Below are 21,220 nucleotides of genomic sequence, written 5' to 3' on the forward strand. Positions count from 1 at the left end.
GAATTTTGTTTTAAGGGGGGGGGGGGGGTGGTGAACGGGGACCCTTTCTGGCTGCTAGACTAGTAGAGGGTGCACTTTTTTCGACGACGTCGTTATGTACAGGTGGGAGCCTGGGCTCTCCTCGAATACAGGTCACGTGAATTTAATCAGGTAAGGTGAATTGACTTCGGCAGTACCATGACAGCAAAATTGATGCATAATTTACGTACATTCCTTTCAAATTTTGTATTAGTAATCATCCTATTTTTTTTTTTTATTTTTAGGGGGGAGGTGTTGTCAGCATAAAAACTGATACATTTTATATCATGAGCAAAACTCCAAGAAATGAGCGAAAAGTGTACACTCAACATGATCAAAATTTGATCCGTTTGCCCAGTACCATTATCTTATAGAATTACTCAATGCTTTCCCTTTTAAAAGAATCGCATAGTTTTGGTCGAGACCTAATGTCAGGTTTATAACATTTTTTTTTTTTTTTTTTTTTTTTGGGGGGGGGGGGGTGAGACGAGAAACCTCTCGTGAAATATGAAAGAGTGTGTAATTTCAAGGATTCAACGTTTACTAGTATTTGATGAAAATTGGTCTTGAAATGGCCGAGATATCCAAAAAAGCGATCCTAATAAAATTGACAGGCCACGACTTTCATTAGGATCTCCTTGTTTTCTGATATCTCAGTCATTTCAAAACCAATTTTCATCAAATAAACTTTTGATTCTCCTTAGAATTGTACGCTCTTTAACATTTCATAGAGTGGTTTCTGAATATCTCGCAAAACGCTACAAGCTGAATCCTCACCTCAACCAATTCAAAGAAAGAGTAATTCAATTAAGCAACCTTCACTTTGCTGCTCTGTTTACCTTATTGGAGATTTCATTTTCATCAACTGTTTGGATATTTCCAGTTTGGTACGAATATACTGAGCAAGTTGTTTTGAAGAGCTAAAAATCCATTATCTGTCTACTCTTTGTCCGAATTTCGTTGTCATAGATATCAGAATGAATAAAACAGTTCAACACTTTCACTGAAGCAAAAGGATAAAGCATCACACACACACACACACACACACACACACACACACACACACACACACACAAGCATAATGAAGGCACAACTCCACAAAGCAATTGTTCACAGTAATACTCTACAAAGTAATACATGTTCATTTATGCATAGTATAAAGGTATTACCTTTTAATTTGTTTCATAATCTGTCACGTCACAAACACATGTTGGACATGCCATCAAGAACAATGGCAAAAAACAAAACACAAAGGATTATGTCTACGTACTAGAAAGCACAATGTTTGAAAAACAGACAAACATCATCTTCAAATATATATTTCCTGACTTTTAGTTTTATGACTCACTCACCCTCTCCCAAATACATAATTAAATGCCCCTGGTTGTACATTTCATGCATACATGTGATGAATGTAAATATAAACATCACTTGAACTCCAATCTACAGTGAGCATGAAGTAGGGATCTAACAGCACAGGTTTCTACATACACATTTTATCAATAAAGGAAACCTCTCATGCATATTCCACTTTGGGGCATTGCTTTCCCAAGACACACTGGATAAAACAGTCAACCTTGTGATGACTACATAGAAAAAAACAAACAAACTAGAAGAACAAACAATGCAACGAGAACATTGCGTTATATTCAACACAATAAGCAATTCATATGATTCATAAGCACATTTATGGATTTAACATCTTATTCTGGACCCCTCTGGAGCCTTGAGCTGTTCAGTTAAAAAAAAAAAAAAATCCTGTCTAGGCTAAACATGATCTCTACAATCATGATTCTGATTTATACACAAAGCTTGGATGCATTTTAGTTACAACCCAGCCATCTACTTGTCTGGGAAGTAGACAGTCAACTGATGGTAAAGGAACATCATCCAAATTGATTTCACCTGAATCAAGTATCTACTGGACACAACAGATTCAACATGCACAAGGGTGACTATGTTCCATCTTGAATTTCAGTCAAGGTGAATGAAAATAATACATTCGGCTTTGCTTCGTATTTTGTCATAATACAAGTACCATGAGCACATACAAAAGAAACTTGCTGATCACTTTGCAATGACCATTCTCAGGTTGTGAACATGTTGTCCACATTGAGCCAGATGATAAACATATCATCAGCAAGCAGTTCTAGGGCCTGTTTAACCCACGGAGGACGAGTCCTGAGTATTCTCGAACACGTATCTATGGGAAATGCGTGTTGTAGCAAAATCAGTCTGTCCTCAATGGGTTAACAATAAACAAATTTCATGACAATAGTGGAAAAAACTTGGAACAATTGCAGCCACCACAGGTAAATTATGAAACTGATCATTTATTCTGTAGACATTTTAGCTGCTGCTGCAATCACTGTCAATTCCACTTGTTGCAAAGTGTTTTTGCAAACTAGGCCCCTGGTTCTGTAGGGACGTACAGAGGGTATAGCAGAGACTTTTTCATTCTACCTCAGCAGAAAAAATGCAGAATCTTTGCTACGAGCCTCTTAGCATCATGATACAGTGCATACAGCCCATTTCTTAGTATTTTCCCGTAACAAAGCAAAAGGCATTTAAACGATATTGCCAGGTAGGACTTTGCTTTTGCTCTATAACAGATACACCACTTAAAATATATATCGCAACTATTTTCCATCTCAAAAAATCCTACAGACTCCACAATTGGGCAACATGTGTACAATCTTTTGCCTGGTTGACACTCTGCAATGATACATCACTAGATGCAATTATGCAATGTAGATTGATATATTGCTGACTCCCGCATGCGCTCAGTCATAACGACCGTGCATGAAATGCCCAACAACATAGCCAGTTCATAACTACTGTACGTTCATGATTTAGCTGCGGCCGATGCTCTGAGACCCTAACTGTAAACACCATGCTGCTCAATATTCCCCGTGCCACTAAAAGTACATGGATGTCACTGATAAGTGATCACACCTATTCAAATAACCCTTCTTTGAGGAATTTTTTTTAAAAATATTTTCTAATACTGTATCTGGAACTAAATTGAGATTCATGATTACATGTAGTAGATAATGGAAATGCACAGATTTCATACTTTCATACCATAATGCAGAATTCTGACTTTGAACTTTGCCCATTGCCTACCATGGCCACATGACATAGTTAGCTCTCAAGAAACTACAGAAGTCTGCAATTCTTCTATTAAAGCCATGCGGTACCAGTATTGCAGGTGGTAAAGCAACCTACTGTATACCGTTTAAAACAACATTGAGTAATCAATTATCACTGGTAAAATTTCAGGAGAATTTCAAAGGGGAAAGGGAGACATACACCAGCAGGATTACCTGCAGAATGTTCAATATGTGGAGCAAAAGATAGTGTCTGCAAGACTCTGCAAATCAGTCGACTCCTGTTTTAACAAAGTCCTTGGGACCAGCAGTTTTCTTTTGTTATGTTGGTATTTTCATCGTAACCAAACAAACAAACAAACAATGAAAAATATAGAGCAGTTGATGTTGGAGTCTGAATATTTACTTCGTTGTAACTGGAATTTTGTCATGACTGAGTTTGTTATAATGGGAGTGCACAGTACCTGTATTCATGTATTTCAAGTCAAGTCAACTTGTGTATTTTCCAGTCAAGACAGAGTGTCTGATAATTTCCACATTCATTGAAGTGGTGCTGATTCAGAATAACTGGAGTCCACTTTGGGTTGAACTGGCTAAAGCTCCAGGACAGGCCAGCGTCCAACAAACAACTGAAGTGGAAGATACAAAACTTTGATGGCAAATGCAAGTACAATACAAACATCACAACAAAAGTGAAAACCAACCGAAAGAGGTCCAAATCACTAACTCATCCACTCACATGTTGATCTTTAAAACTCTACTGCTGTTCAAGACTTACATCCAGAAGATTATTTTGCACCCAAAAATATATGTAGTGGTTTTATATACAAAGCACTGTATGGGTTGTTTTTCTTTTCTGTTATCACAAAAGCAAAGTACTTATGTCACATTCTTATTGTATAAGCTGTTATTTTCGCAAGGGTGTAATTTTCACGAATTTCGCGAATCACTGTTGGACCGCAAAGTCAACAACACATGAAAATGCCGCCATGCACTGGGATTATAGTGCACTTAGGACATCTTTAGGTGTCAGTTTGCGAAAACAAAATCTTGCAAAAAAGACTGTGACCACCTCATTCGCGAAAATATCTGTACGCAGAAATAACAGCTTATACAGCATAATATACAAAAAAAAAAAGAAAGAATAAAAATAAAAAATGAGAATTTCAGCCTCTGGCTATGTTGCGGCAACTGTTTGTAGAGGTTCTTGGAGGTACTCTGCTAGGGCTGTGATCTGTGAGGAGGAGGCAGAAATAAGATTATAAGATTATATTAATTAAGTATGAAAACACCATTTCAATCATACACTACTCAAAGTCCTCACTCATTCACATTATTCTCTGCAAAAGAATAAAAAAAAAAAATTAAAGTATATTCATAGAGATAATAGAATCAATCTCCTGACTTGCCCTTATACTTCATTATCAATCAAGTCATCAAGGGCCGTGTTTGATTAATAGAAAAACAATCTTCCTAAGGAAAAAAAAATGCCCCAATCTAAGAAATAATTCCATAGTATTATCCAAGACCAAGATGACAAACTTCGGGCATCTCTCATTCCAAAACAGCTGCACAGTTTGATGTGATACACTGTATCTTGGCTGCTGACTCTTAACCCAGCATGGGCACAACTTCAAGTTCTCTATCTCTTCTTACATGTTAAATTAATTTTGCTTTTTGGTATGAAAATTCTGTCACAATTTCACGGGAGGACCTTTTGATGATTTTACCTAGGACTATAAACTGATTGTCATGGACACTAACTGCAGTATATATCACTATATGTAGAGAGAATCATAAAGAGTATGAAATTCATACAAGTGTGATGCACTTCATACAAGTGTGATGCAGACTGTTAACCTGTTAACCATACTTGAGAATCAGCTGCCCCTGTACTGCACATACAAAACTGGCAAAAACAAAAACAAAATTGCCCTCTCAAAAATACTAGATGAATTGCACTCCTAAGCGTTTCCTATACACACTTTGGTCATACCACTCAACTGTTTATTAACACCCCCCCCCCCACACACGACCTCCCCCCCCCCCTAAAAAAAAAAAGGAAAAAAGAAGAAGAAATAAACCAGATTTTATACATATTCTAGCAAAACTGGTTACTGAAAAACCAGAAACATTCATGGCATGAAACTTTGCGCATGGCCACTGGCATCAATGCATCATGTAGACAACAACTTTTGTGAATCTTGGCTCCTGGCGAAAGTGTCATACACAAGACAATTTTTAGTTTTGCAGTATACATTGTTTCTCACCATTTAAGATGAGAAAACCTATTTCTCTTTTTTTCTTTGTTTCTTGCAACCATTGTTCTTTGGTAAATATCAAACTGTGAAATCAAGTAATTAATACGCTTGGGTACCTTCTTCTTCAGCATGCCGAATCCTACAGATGACTCTGCATGGATGCAGAGCAGCAAATTGGCAACCTTGGTGATGGCAACTCTTCCATTCTAAGTCAGTGCAGGAAGAGAAAAGTAGGTAAAAATTTGTGATACTTCATCACTTTATCAACCCATAGATTAGTTGTAGACACATTCCAGTTTTATCTTGCAATATTAAAGACTGAATTGCTTATTTCCAGGCAACATATCCAAGATGTAATCAAGAAAATAATGAAGTTTTAAAAGATAATGATGATATACATTGTAGGATAATGTTCTCATTTGGCTGCTAACTCGTCACAAACTTTCATGTTATAATTGACATCATGATCCGTACATTTCCATTCGGGAATAACATGACCCTGTAAGAAATCAATAACATACACAGTGAAAAGGGGTCTCAATTGATATTTACAATTCATGTTTGATAAAGAAAAGTGGCAGATTCGATGAGAGCGGATATGTTCCCATTCATTTACCTTTAATGTACACATTATGTAAGTAGATCATCCCTGGTATACTTACCAAATCTTAAGAACAAAACTTGAAAAATTTTGATACAAGGAGCAATAGCAAATTGATATCTATATCCAAGTGCCCAAACGAAAATTTGCATTAGAAATGATAAAACAAAACAACATGATGTATGCTACCTAATTAATGTGCAGTGCTGGAAAAACTCTATTATTCTGTCTCTTTAGATAACAGACTGCTCATTAAGGAAAATATTTTATGTTAGATGTGACACTGGAACTTAGAATTAGTTTTCAGATTTTGAATGACTTTGATGCAAAGGACAATACAGCAATCACATCTAGACGACATATTGTAGAAATAGTCAGCATTTCTTACTTCACAGTCCATTAGAACCAGTTTCAGGGAATCTTCTGAAAAGGCCACCTTGCCGTTCTTCTCGTACGCCGCCCAGATGTTGCTGGCTATGGCCGCTGTGACTCTCGCATCTTTGTCGCCGTACCCAGAGTAGGCCAAAAGGGAGCCCTCATTGTTCAGAAGTCTACAGAAACATTAAAACAATATGATGGGATGACTGTCAGGGTAGAATTTGTGCACATTAAAACAAAGAAAAACATGAATTAACTGAACTGACAAATGCAGAAGTAATTGAGTCAGAATTCTACTGGCATAGTAGCGTTTGATAATGTCTGCAAATCTGAGTATATTAGACAACAAAAATTGTGAATTTAACACAGAGTTTGAATATACATGTACATTGACATTTGAAGTCAGAATGATTGAATGCAGTACGAAAAAACATACAGTGTATGAGAGATGTGATATTGTTGTTGTTGTTATTAAGAAACTGCATGGATACTTTCAATGCTATGGGTGTTCATGAATTGTACACTTTCATTGCATTTCGTATAAATACATTGTATGCCTAAAAAATGTTGTCTTGCTGGCACTTCATGGCTCAGCAGAACTATACATCACAAAACTGTGATTTTTTTTTTCCTTAGTTTAAACGACATTGATTTGTGAGATGGGAAATCACAAAACTGTTGAGGCTAGATAGAAAGGGCTTATAGTCTCTTCTTATTTTGTCACTGTGAATCTCAAATCCAACCCCTTTGTGACATTGTCTTACTGACATGTCCCAATTTGCAACAACAGACAAAAACACACACTCTGAAAGGATGTAGAGTCTATGGATGGTGTAATCATGATTTATGATAACTATCAATCAAGTTGATGATGTTCTGAAATATCCTTTGATTTGAAACAAAGGAAGTTTACGTACATACTCGTACTGTACCGACTTAACGTTAATTCAAGAATAATCGTATCTCTTCTCGAATTAGGAAAAATATCCTCATCTTTTCAGAGATAATTCTATTTAATGATAGAATAACTTAGATCAGGAAGAAAGAAAATTAATCGATGAAACAGAAAGTCAAGGTCAACATTGGTCATGAGTCAAGTGAGTGAAAGTTGTCCGTAAGAGACTAAGACTAAGAGGACACTGGGCATTTTAATTATATGGAAAGTGACAAATCCAAACTCGATGCAAAAAAGTCAACCAAAATTGAAACACTTTTGAACTGATTGAGCGGCTGACATCGGCATGTAGATCAACATGTTGGGAGTTAGTCAAAACCTATGTAGACATTCTTTAGCTAGTGCAGTGCCCATGGAATTCATATCAATTGCAAGACTGCAGCTGCAATTTAGTCAAAAACAGTTTTGTCCTTGATCCTGGTTGGACCAATAATGCAATGCCAATGGGGACGTTGATACTCTGCAGCTCTGTCTAAAGAATAAATTGGACTCACAGAGAACTTTGTACACCTCCTGTGTTGGCTTGGCTCAGAACCTGGGTAAGTGCCTTAGGTTTTAACATCCTGGCAAATAGATGGAAGCTCTTTTAATCACAAGCTTTTTGGAAACAGGTACGATTTCGGCTGTTCTCGACGCTCCGCCGCAACAACGTAACTGAACAGTGCAGTGTTGATTCCGAGAAGATCGGTCAGCTGTCTACGTACAGTTATGCATGTGGGTAATGCAATGTGAATGTACACACCGAACGGTGAAGGTGTCATGTGATACATAGAGACTGATACCCTTTTATTGTGCTGGTACAGTATAGACTTCATTTAATTTCTACAAGCGATAAAGGTTACCATACATTTGTTGTGCAGGCTTTGACATGGAGTCCGTAAATCACGTGCGAAACGTAGTGGAATACGATTTATTTCCAAACGTCACCTTTCAGGGAGCTAGAGAAGATGACATTAGGTCACAACTAGAAGAACTCAGGGTGCAGCTCATTACACACATATCTCCTCTTCTTGTCGACTATATTTGGCAGAGAGATCAATTTAATCTCACTCCTGTCATTCCAACAGGAGGCGGTGAGTAGCTCAGTCCCATATATTGAGTTTCATGACCAGCCCTGAAACGGCTTACAAATAGATTTATACAATCTAATTTACTGCAACTTGATTTTGTTTAAATTTACCCGTAAATTACTTTACGTTATCTTAATGTAAAGTTTAATCGTTAAGTTAGTGAGCAAAACATGCTTAATATACCAGTCGTCTGTGTACTGTACATTTCGCATTCTATCATGTTTAGGTTACACATTGAATCAGTAAGACAGCAGTATTTACAACACCGGTTAACGTGGTTAATTTTACACCCTCCATGCAATCTGATGGGTGCATGCCATTTTAACAGTGTGTGTGTGTGCGTGTGTTTTAACTCTAATCTTTTTTTCAAAATGTTGAAGAAAATTTGATGCTGATGCTGTAAAATCTGCTTGTATGCTGTAGCGTAGCTTCTCCCAGCCTAGGCAAGCAAGCCTAGGCTATAATCCGTCGTGGTAAAATGACTTTGACTGTTTGAGGATTTTTATGTTAGCACACTTCACTTGTCTAATATGAAATGACAATTCCAAAAAGATATAGTGAGCCTTTTTTTTATCAGAATGCTGCCCAGAGGATCCATGATCACTCAGTAGAGATTTCACTGTTTGTTTATTGCTGTTTTCTTTTCTTTTTTTATATTCATACTTGTGCATGAGGAAAAAGTGAATTAATGTAGGGCAGTTTGGACTACAGCTGTACATGTTGATTTGTTGCTGATAATCTTTACTTCTGTTTGGCTTCCAGATTGTCCACCCCACTTGCATGGTGTTACAGACTTTGGAGATAATGTGGATGATGAATGGGTCATAGTGTACTTCTTGGCTCAACTCACAGCCTCATTTCCTGGATTAGTTGCATGGTGAGCTCTATACCAGGTGGAAAAAGTGTCTATTTCATTTGTGGTATGTTCAATGCAGAAAACTGAATAAATTTGAATTGAACATGTGAACACATGTATTGATATATTTTAAACAAATATACATGTATGCCAGTAAGTAAACTTTTTGAACTCATTTTGAGCAGTTGACTCATTTATTCATGTAGTGGCTAAATCGTTTGAGGTTTTTTTTTTAAGTCTGCAGACAGAACTCTATCTTAACTGACACCCCTCTTATTCCCACTGATGTTCACAGCGTCCAAGACAATGATGGTGATTTTCTGCTTATTGAGGCAGCCTACCACCTCCCAAAGTGGCTGGAACCAGAGACTAGCATCAACAGGGTAACACGCAGACTTCAGGCATTATAGTTTTTACACAGTTTTTGTTTTTCATAGATCAGATTAGAATATGCTTTAAAACTTTGCTTTCCTTTTAGAATTCTACAGGAGAATTTATAAAAGAAATGAAAGCAATAGGTTTTTGTGATCAAGTATGGCATTAAGTTGAATGTTTCTGTGTTTTTCATGTTTTCAAGTGTAAAATCTTCAAGTTTTTCATATATCTGAATTTTGTTTTACACAGTTTCAAGATACTCAGATTTTAACCAAATAAATTAAAAAAAGAATTATCTCAGTAAAGTACAAAGGAGCTAAATTGTGGAATTTGTTAAGCACGAAACTGAAAAACCGTTAACACACTGATTTTTTTTTTTATGACTCAGTTTAAGCAGCTTATTCTTAATGAAGTTTATTATATATTAATGAATTTTATTATATATTAATGAATAATGAAAATTGTGCAATTATTTGTAAACCTTTAACAGTCATTCTGCATGTTTTTTTTGTTTTTATTGTATTGTATTGTATTGTTTTAGTGTTTCGTGTTTCTATGATAATGTGTTGTTAATCTTGTAGCGGCCTCTGATTTCAGTTCTGTTTTTAGGTACATTTTGGCATACATGTTTCATTCAAAACTGTGATTTTAAACTATATATATTGTAAAGGAAATCTCCATTTCCAAGCCCTAGGCTTTTGCATGATTTCCTCTTTCGACTCACACATCTCTGTAAATATTTTGAATGTGATTTTATGAAATGAATAAATTGAATTGAATTGAAATTGAAATACTCAACAAACTTTGGGCAATTTTTCTCAAAAGCAGTTATCTTGACAAATCTGTCCTTGCCTTGATTTGATGAGCTGAAAAAAAGAAGACTTTTTGTTTTTATTTCATTCTTTATTTTCAAATGTGACTTATTTTCCATAAGAATACAAATTTTCACAAAATTTTGCCCAGCATGAAATGTCAGTGTATTGCATCGCTCAGTCTAAGAATGAGCATTGCTTTTTCATCATTTCTTTGCAAGTACTCAATTCCTGGCCATTGTTACAGTTTAGAAGTGCTTCATGATTTGATTTCAGTGGTGCAGTCCATATTTGTTTGTTTGTTTGTTTTTTCCTGCCAACAGGTGTTCATCTACGATGGCTCCCTCCACATCATCCCCAAGCCAAACAATCCGGCCGAGTTGGCCTTCCTCCCAGCAGGAGTCCCCACCAAGTCCCATGCAGTTCAGACTGTGAGACACCACTCCCAGAGAACACTGGCTAATTCTGCCATCAGGGAAGCAGTCAGCGAGAGAATAAGAGGGTACATGCTAGGATTGTTTTAACACTGTTTTTAACACCATACTGTAAAGTTGTAATTTTCGTGTATAGATATTTTCGCAAATGAGGAGGTCACAAACGTATTCGCGAGATGTCGTTATCGCAATTTGACACCGAGTCTATCATAAGCACACTAATGCCTGTTCAAATTTAATATGATCAATAGCAGGTGGCAGTATTTTTGAGTGTTGTTAAAGTTGTGACCCAACAGTGATTTGCAAAATTCACAAAAATTAAACCCTTGTGAATATAACAGCTTTTACACTAATTTAGGATATTTTCTAGAATAAGAATCAGAATACTTTGTTGGAGATATAAGATGTTACATCTGTGGAAGTTATAGTAAACTGACATCTAATTTAGTGTAGGTGATGTTAGTTACACAGGAAAATATTGTTTCATGGTAGCTTTTAAAGTAAACAATTTTTTTTTCATTTTTTTTTTTGTTTGTTTGTGCAGTTTTCCAGGAAAGATACATTCAAACTTCCACCACACCCACTGCCTGGTCCCTGCCAAATTGGCCACAGTTCTTGGCCACCAGCCAGCCTTAGTGGCCCCAGCAGTGGACGCCTTCTACCAGAGAGACCCACTTGATCTGAAGGTGAGAAACATATTTGACCTGTCCATTGTATGAATAACTTGTCATTGTCATCACTCTTAACCACCAAGAACTATTGAATATTAAATTAGTAGATATTTTGATAGGCAAGGGCTTTGCTTGACTTCTCTCTCTCCCTCTCTCTCTCTCTCACCCATTGTTCTGGTTTGTTTGGCTGATGTGTGCTTTGTGTGCAGCGTGTATCAATCATGAGGTGATCAGATCGTGGTCATGTTTGTTATAATCTTGTTGTGATCATTGTAAGATCATGTTTTGACCCTGTTGGGATCTTATGATCATGCTGTGTTGCATCTTGTATTGACCTTTTTAGGCTTGCAGAGTGATGAAGCACTTTCCTCCACAAGACCTTGTGATGACGTCGGTGAGTCACTCGATTGTTTCCAACCCTTGTTTCTTGGACCAGGTCATTATCAAATATTCATGATCATATCTCAAACTGGCACTGATTTTGTATACAAGCATGCTATCAGTGGTAGCCACAGAGTTACTGCATGATATACTCCTCACTGCTTTAATGGAGAATGTCCAAGAAAGTGGTTGCATCAATGAGTTTGAGGAAACATTTGAATAAAATAGAATGACGCTGACTGCTGGCATAGAGATTCAGAATAACGATGTCGGTGGTAAGGTGTATTTCAAGTTTATCATTTAATATCAATATAATTGTCTGTTTATAATATACGGCTAACAGATTCAGGACTAATGCAGAGTGTTATTTTTGTATGAAATAGGCAGTCAGTACAGGCAACATCAACATGGACAGACAGATATATCACACAAGATGTAATGATACTTAGAATCCTTAGGGACTTGGTTATAAACATGTACATATTCTGTGCTCCTTTCCCCATCTTCCTGTTTTATCTATCCAGTTGAGAGATATGAGAGATAGGTTATCCCCAAACTCAATTATGGAATTGCTGGTATTCAGTGGTAAAAAGACTTTGCAGTAGTGTCACCCACATTTTTGTTTTGGTTCCATAAATTATGTCGATTTGCCCTGTATATGCAGTTTTTCTTGAAGAATCATATGAATATCTCCCACTTGACAGTTAACAAAACTTGCCTTCAACTTCTTTCCAAAAACTAGCTGAAGTTTACCAGATGCCTCTATGCCCAACTGTCACAACAACACTTCACCCCAGATCGCCGAAGTGGGTGGAAGCTACCCCCCTCATCCAGTCCGAAGTTCAGATCAGCAGAACTTGGCATGAAACTGGTAAACTTGAATATGTTTTCTCTTGTTTGAATGTTTCTTCAGTGTTGCCAGATATTCTTGTGAATTTGATTCTAATTCCTGTGATCCTTACTCCATGTATGTATTGTATGTATGAGTGCCAAGTGTTGGAGCTCTACATCATTTGTGACCGTGCACCTCAAAACGAACATAAAGTCGCACACACTGATTTTGCGCGAGGACTGAAAATAAGTGAAATGGGTCAACCTAACCGAACTTGACTTTTTCATATTTTCTGAAAGAGCGGGTCTTCCTTTACATTATGCTAAAATTTGGTATCATAAAACGGGCAGGAAAGTGTGTTTTTTTAGCAGTTATCTCGAACATTTTTTTCTAAAATAGTGTGATTAGGTGTGTCTTTAGAATCCCTTTTTCATTTCTGAAAAACCTTGTCCACACTCTTCACTTTCAACTCTAATAACTTTTGAAAGGATAGTGCTACTGCTTTGAAAGTGGGCATTAATTATGGACAGAATGTGTTAATGAGGCGTGCTTAATTTCAGTTTAATCTGATAATCCCTTCATTGTTGTTACTCTGGTGGTTTACTTCCTGTTTTTTGTCCCATTCATCGCACAGCCAGCACGGTTTGGTAAAGATTAAGCGCTTGAATAGACACTGTACTTCAGAGCCTCTTTTCTCAGTTCACACTTTTCCTGAGTTTGTGCTTTCTTTCCAATATTTAGATAGGTTAGGACAGTCCATTTGATTTGAGTTAAACATTATTTTAAAGCTTAAAGTCTGCTCTTTCAGAATATGGTCTTCACTAAAAATTCATGTCTGGCGACTTTTTGTTTGTTTTGAGGTGCAGGGTCACATTTGCAAATTGAAGAGATTCATTTTATCTTGAAAGACAGAAAGAGAATTAGCATCATGCAAGAACTGATTTGATGTGATGTGTATATAAAGACACTCTTTGTTACAGATATTATAGCTAAGTTTCTTCAAGAAATGACAGTGATGGCTTTGAGTGTACTGTAGCTACGAGAGAAGTTAGTCTTTTTTGTCCATCAGATTTAAGAATGAAATGTTCAAACTTTCAAAAAAATATGTGAGAAATAGGGTATAAAATTGGGCAGAAAGATATAAAATATGAAAATATTACTAAATTGCGGATAGTGAGTATACTGATCTCCATAAACTGTGCAATTCTTCCTTATCAGTCACCAACAATCTCTCTTTTGTTTCTGCATTTTGTACCTAAGGCCCATGGATTTGAGATCCTATGTGCAAATGGTCACCAAGGCAAAAAGGCAGAGGTCAGTGGGTCAAAGGTTATGACCCCTGACCCAGATGATGTGGCAAGTGGAGTGAGGTGGGAGAGATTTCTGAAGAGTCTGAGGGAGAAAGGATTTTTCAGGGTGAGTAATGGTGCTTTTCATGGATGCTTTGTCCTAGATAAGATTAGGTAATGATATGCAGCAAATCTCTTTTTATATTGTGCAATTTCAGGCAAGTTATACTCTTATTTGAGAATCAGTAGTGAGAAAGGAAGAGAGACGGAGACAGAGAAATACTAAGACCAACAAATAGTTATACATACATATCCTTGAAAGTCCTGAAGTAGAATTATGGAAAGTCAGAGAAATAATGAAAATGTTGACTTGAGATTTTTGATATTCATTGTAATGCGTGAATCTAGATTTGATGCAGATTTAAAGCTGCTGGTGGCAACTCACAGATCCAGGATTCTACAAGAAATCAGTGGTATGTAGAGTTCTTTGGGAAAAAAAACCCAGATCAGCGAATGGAGGATCACTTTGCAAGATTTTGTTCTCATTAATCGTCAGGACTGGCAGTTTTCTTTCCATATTTTTTTATACATCGAAATTTTTTGATAACCAAAAGGAATTTTGCATCATAGAATTTTCTGATAATGATTTTGTGACCTGAATTTTTACTTTGTTGTAAAGAAATTTCACCGTAATCATGTTCAATGTAACAGAAGTGCCCTGTAGTGTAATGTGGACTGGCTACTTCTTGTTTTGACTGCAGGGGGAACTAGAGGGATCCAAATTACACAGAGAACTTTTGAAATCTGCCAAGAGGTTCTATGCAGAGACTTCAACAGCTCAGTCAAAGTAAGTTATATTATTGTTTTCATGGATATTGGTATTCTGCTCATTTACATGTTATAAACTGAATTGCATCTTTGTTGTAATGGCTTTGTATGAATGTATTTTTGTTTTTTAAGTACATGGATGTTTTTGTTCACTGAACACTGCACATGGACATAATATAGTCGGATGCGTTTCATGTCCTCACACAGTGTGTGCACCATCTTTACTCCCTTTTGGTATGCTATTTTGATGGTCTCAAACCTACAACCTGTGTGATGAAGGGTGGCTTTGTGGTGGATGTTGTTTTACAAATCACATCATAGCTTGATGCACTTGTGTTGTAGCAACATTGATGCATTGAAAGTTCTATTTATGCTATGGGCACACCACTTTCTGCAAAGGGCCTCCATTAGTAACAGTTCACAAAATCTTGCTTAACTGCTAAAAAGCCTTTAAGCAGGATGAATTCTTTTATTCCTTGTTGTAAATCAGAGTATCATGCCACTACCTAGTCTTTCCTAGATATGTTGTTGTAGAGTGTATATTTGGAAAAATTTTCATGGCTTTTGTGTTTGAACTTGAACTTGTATAAAAGAGCTTGACAAGCCATAATACCATAATGCTATACTGCTATGTTAAAAAAAAAATGTTAAAAATGACAATATACCTATGAAATAGAGCATGCATATTTATATTTATTCATAGGTATAGGAGTGAAATGAAGTGATGAGGTTAGTTCAAATTACAATCGTGTTCTAGCATAGGGGATTGACCTCCTTTGGCCTCCAGAGGGCCAGCCAGTCCCGGCTTTTGCAATGATAGTTATGACACCAGAGGTGAGTGAGGATTAATTACACCCCTGTAAATGGCCGGTTGCTGAATGGATTTCACTGCACTGCTCACTTGCTTTTCTTGTTTGGTGTAGCGACCAACCTGCATCATCGTCATGGCGAGAGCCAGCTCAACAGGTCTTCAACATCCTCGGGACTGTTCCCTGTGATCTCCAGAGGCTCAAGGAGCAGGAACGAAACCTCCCTCCTCCTGACAGTAAGAACCTGTTCCCTCCTGTTTGGTGTTTGTAGCTGTGTATTGGTTTAAAACTTGTCGCACAGTAATAACAAACTTTGTTTTGTTTTGTTTTGTTTGTTTTTTCAAATTCATAGGATAATGAGAAAATAGCATTTCTTAATGCTCTTTGGTGGAATTGTAACCACATCAGAAGTAGATTTTTATTTGACAGATGTGCAATGGAGACCTGTGACTCTTGCAGTTAGGAGGGACTAACACAGGTTTCCCTTGCACAAGGTTAAAAAAGATATGTTGTGTGTGCCTAGATTAAATTTGTATTCATTTGCAAAGATATGATATAGATTGCTTCTGAGAAAAGATTTTGAGCTGAAGGAAACATCAAAACCTTTGTGGAAAGTCAACTTAAGTCGTTCTTATGTGCATTGAAAAAGATCAAGTCGGGCAGGGATGAATATCTTCGGAATGCATGCAGTTAAACCAATGTCAGGAAAACTGAATGTAATAATTGGAGAATGCCACACAGAGATGAGAGATACTGTATTTATGCCACATATATATTTCTTGGGGTTGTCATATTCGTGAATTTTGTGATTAGGGTGCTACTCACAAATCAACAACACACAAAAAATGCTAATTCTGATCCTGACTTGTATGCGATGTGCAGGCATACACATTCCAACATACAGTACACAGTACTACATGAACAAGATGTTCACAACAATACAGTTGTACTACATGATCGCAAGTTCAACCACTTGTGAAATTGTGAGGAAGTCAGGATTCATGAAAAATTAGACTCGCTAGATACATGGCATATACAGTAGTCCTTGTCTGTGTATAGTAACCCTTGTGGATTCAGAAGGGAGTCATTTCACTGCAAACTGAACAGAAATCACACTGTGTCAATGCAATGCTTTAGTTTTTAAAACTGCAATATCCAGTTAAAATTAGAACCTACTATTCAACGGTCTCTTCCGTTGATCACAGCCCGTTGTGCCTTTGAATGCGACACTCACCATGATCTCTATTTCTTTGAAGGTGATAGCTGGATGGAACTCAGTGTTGAAGAGCTTGATGCAATGATTGCAAAGGCTTCTGGGAAGGAAGAGGCTGCATCGTCTGCTCGTGGCAGTGGAGCATCGATGAGGCATGACACCGAAGCCGATGTCAGTGCAGATGTTGACTTTGATCCGGGTAGAGTCACTGAGAGCCTGAAGTCCTTCGTCGATGCGATGTCTGGCTTGAAAGGCGCAGAGTTTCCCGCGGGAGCTGGAAACGGCAACATCGACTTCGATGCCAACGAGTTTGAGCGGGCCATGCGGAATATATTGGGTGAGAATCTACATTGTTTTAACAAACAAGAATACAGTTAAATGAAAGCAAGATATTATTCAGAGGGGTGAAGATTCAGGTGTGAGTTTCTTCAATTTGTCTCCCTCTACAAATGAAATTTGTTAAGATCGCAGAATGATGTGATAATTCCCTGTGTCACAAATTTGATTTTGAATTGTCAGATGTGGTTTCACCTCTTTCTTTCCTGCCATTCTTGTAAACATGTAAGAAAATAAAATTGTGCCTAACAAATACACTTCACCAGTCTGTAAGATTTTGTTTTTTCATGATGAGAGCTTGAGATATATTTGTAAGGTGTAAATCATGTGACAGCGTACAAGTTATGGCACCATTTAGAGACTTTGCAGAAAACATTTTCATAAAAAAACATGACAGAAATAGAATGTTGTTAGTACGATGTAGGAGATTTCATGTGAGAGCAGCTATGACACTGCATAAATATTTGTAAGGAAAACATGTGCAGCAAGATTGACTGTTAAGTGTCATTTAGTGATCATAACTGACAATGTACCTATGAAGATCTCCTATTTCTCTCGCTGTGTTTGGATCTCTCTCTAGACTTCCGGGATGTGGGTCGGCAGGAGGATGACTCGGACTCTGATCTGATGAGCGACAAAGATTACCAGATGGGAGGTAGGACTCTTTCATCTCTACCACCGTTTCATTATTTGTGGTGATAAGGGGAGCTGAGAATTGGCTTTAAACCATGAAGTTGGCCGAATTAAGCTTCAGAGAAAAAGTTGCTGGGACACCAAACATCATTTTGGCAATGCTATAGTTTGAAGAAAGAATCAAATTTGATTACAGAATCAAGTAGAAAAGAGAGAGAGAGAGAGAGAGAGAGAGAGAGAGAGAGTACCATAAGAGAATAAGGTTAAGTGAAAGACATTCGATTTAAAAATCATGTACAGGGAAAGAGTATGTGTAATGAAAGGAATACTCAAAACTGAATGCTCCCAAAGCCAGTGACAAACATTCTTTGTGGTGGGAAAATAAATTGGTGAATATGTTCAGAACTCATCCTCATTATCTCATAGTGCATGTAAGGTTAAGATGCCAGAGATTATGGTAGACTATGGTAATTACATCAGCAAAAAAACAAAACAAAAAAAAACCAAAAAAAAAAAAAAACTAAGTTCACGATAAAATTGTTGCACCATTCTCTCTTCCACAATCCAGCAGACAGTGATGATGATGATGGGGATGACGACGATGACGACGAAGCTGAGAATGATGATTATGGTGGTGAGGACGATGAGAAGATCAGAGAGCTGATGGAACAGATGGACCGGGAGCTGGCCAGGACGGAGGTTGGACAGAGCTTTGAGAAGGAGCCAGTGGCCACTGGAGACTCTGAGGTATGGGATGTACACTTTCCTTTGCTTGCTGAATTGTAACTGTGTGTCTCATCATAGATGAAGATAATGATGATCAAAATGATATCAGTAGTTTACAGTTATATGCAATGATGTAGGCAACCCTGAAGATTGCTGTGAGGAACATAAAATTCTGCAATTATCAGCCCACAAACTAAATGTGCACATATACATGAAGTGATATATTGAGATTAAGTTGGAAAGAAATGCCTTTGTTTAAACAACAAAGTTCCATGTTACTAATTTTATCAACTTTCTCTCCCCCTCCTTCTTCAGCCCCTGCAATCAAGAATGGATCAAGCCGGCCAAGCACTGGGCAATGCAGATGCTGCGGGACCATCCCACTCTTTTACAGGGAGGAGAGAAAGGCATAAGGAGGAGGAAGTGGAGGATAAAGATGAAGAGACAGATGGTGATGCTGATGATGCATATAGACCAGTAGAAGTTGACCTCAACCTGTTGAAGAACATTCTAGAGTCGTACAGCTCCCAGCAGGGTCTCGCTGGCCCCGCCTCCAACATTCTCCACTCCATGGGGGTGCGTGTCCCGATGAATGCTGACGAGGGCGACAGGTGACGGTGAAGAAGCCCTAACATCCACCTGGTGGAAATACTTCAAAAGAGAGCTATGCTTCTTTGCAGAAACTAAGAAATGGGTCTGCATCTCACAGGAGATATGCTTTGCTGACTGTAAAATCCCCATTGCAGAATTTGCACAAGTACAGGAGCCACAGTGCATTGCCAAGAAGGATTAGAAATTATTATAAAATGGGTTTTAGAATCTCTGCAACCTGATTGGTCGATTGTCATGCATTGATTTTTACTGATCCACACTGAGCCATGCGTCCGGTAAAATCTGAACACATGGCTCAAATCTTGTATAGTATTGTAGGTGTACCAGACACCTGATTGGAAAAAAGGTTGTATTTCATGAATTAATACGGGCCAATTTTGTAACATAGTGATGCACAGGCACATTTCATGGATCAGTGAGAATTGGATGCTCTTGTTTAACTTTGTAACAGTCTAAAACCCACTCGCTGCTCTCGTGGGTTTAAACAGTTCCAAAGTTAAACTCACACTTCCAATTCTCACAGATCCACTCTGTCCTGTGCATCATTTGTATACGAACAGATGACAAGATCTGTTGTTATTCTGAGGGTCGTGGTGATGATGAAAAACTAGCAATTGTGAAAAACAAACCAAAAAGAAACAAGCTAATAACTTGGCTTGCCACTACAAAGGAGATTGTATTTAATTGCCAAGAGTCTGGGTCAGTATCTTGGTAGAAACCTTTTTGTTAAGTGTCTTTACAATAATACTGTCAAAATTGTTGTGATTTTAAAAAGTTATAATTATTTGAAAGACTCTCAAGTCTTATTTTCTTTAAGTAATTTCACTGGCAACATTCAAATTTTTCTGTTTACAAGCTTTCTTTAGATTTCTTGTATGGACATACCCTAACCTTAGATGCAAATAAGCTTGGCATTTCAAGGTACATGCCTGATGTAGGTATCTTATCACATCAAGAATGGTAGCTTTGCCTGGTTCCATGGCTTTTTCTTTACTGGGGTTTTGTGGGTTTGTTTGTTTTTGTGTAGGAACAGAAATGTCAAGAAGCTCAGACCATGCACTGATATGAGTTGTCAGGTTCATTTAGCCCCTCTTAGAGGAATGGAAACATAACAAGAGTGTCTACAACACAGACAACATCAGACACTTTTATTTTTTTCTTCTCCTGCCCCTCCTTCTACTCCTCTTCTTCCTCCTCCTCCTCCTCCTCATCCTTCTTCTTCCTCCTTTATTATTATCTTAGTAGCTGGCTCCTCTTTTCAGACTGCATGTATTCCAGCACCAACTGGTTCATAAAATCTGATAATAGCAATCCCCTTGACAGCAGCATAACCAAGACCCAGGGAAATTCTTTGTTGTTGATGCAGTCTGTCTAGAATCAAGGAATGTATGTGGATAACTACCCTTAGTAGGGAATCCTTTGATCTGAATTGTAACAGGTGACTGCACACATTATTCATGTACTAGAGTACTCTCAGAATACTAGGAATGGGTAAGCATGAAATTGTGATCCAACAAGTGTGTGAAAATATCTAATTTTTTTCTCAGCATTGTTACTTGATTTTGCCTCCCCATTCTCCTGGTGTACTGGAAATAAGTTACTAGTCTGTGGATAAGGGATGGGTTGAGATCAAGCCTCACTCTTTCAGAAACAAAAATTGCTAACCACAGTTTTCATTCAGTAGTGTAACTTATCCGTGAAGAGCTTGACCAAAAGAAGTGAAAAAAAAAAGGACAACCCTGTGATATATGACATATGAGCAATACTGTACATCCATACTAACATTTCTCTGTAGCAAGTTTTTCAATGAATCAAGTGAAAGAATGAGAGTTCATATACATGTACAGTAGTTCAGTTGAATACATCGAGTACGGATGCATTTAGTGCTGATCTAGCTTTTGGATCATGTTTTACAATTTCTGTCATATTCATCACATGCTTCTATGATTGCTGAAGACCAGTCGTGGATGTTCTTTCATTCATTAAAAAAAAAAAAAAGTGAATGAAAAATGAATAAATA

General features: G+C 37.5%; 2 protein-coding genes across 2 annotated transcripts; one reads left to right on the forward strand and one right to left on the reverse strand.

The window, feature by feature from the left end:
• Window positions 1–1,175: 1,175 nt before the first annotated feature.
• LOC140231526 (ragulator complex protein LAMTOR2-like) lies at window positions 1,176–8,000 on the reverse strand. Its single transcript, XM_072311660.1, has 4 exons — window positions 7,818–8,000; window positions 6,379–6,541; window positions 5,506–5,595; window positions 1,176–4,362 (listed from the first exon to the last, which is right to left on the reverse strand). Exons 1-4 carry the CDS (start codon window positions 7,883–7,885, stop codon window positions 4,306–4,308), a joined length of 378 nt encoding a protein of 125 aa, XP_072167761.1. The 5' UTR covers window positions 7,886–8,000; the 3' UTR covers window positions 1,176–4,305.
• Window positions 8,001–8,191: 191 nt separating this feature from the next.
• LOC140231529 (protein ecdysoneless homolog) lies at window positions 8,192–21,220 on the forward strand. The gene is made up of 14 exons (XM_072311663.1): window positions 8,192–8,396; window positions 9,156–9,270; window positions 9,545–9,632; window positions 10,760–10,938; window positions 11,415–11,556; window positions 11,885–11,935; window positions 12,665–12,793; window positions 14,015–14,170; window positions 14,805–14,890; window positions 15,795–15,916; window positions 16,937–17,230; window positions 17,804–17,884; window positions 18,431–18,609; window positions 18,904–21,220. The coding sequence occupies exons 1-14, from the start codon at window positions 8,192–8,194 to the stop codon at window positions 19,201–19,203; spliced, it is 2,127 nt and encodes a 708-aa protein (XP_072167764.1). The 3' UTR covers window positions 19,204–21,220.

Source organism: Diadema setosum, chromosome 8 (genome assembly GCF_964275005.1).
Source record: "Diadema setosum chromosome 8, eeDiaSeto1, whole genome shotgun sequence".
NCBI lineage: Eukaryota > Metazoa > Echinodermata > Echinoidea > Diadematoida > Diadematidae > Diadema > Diadema setosum.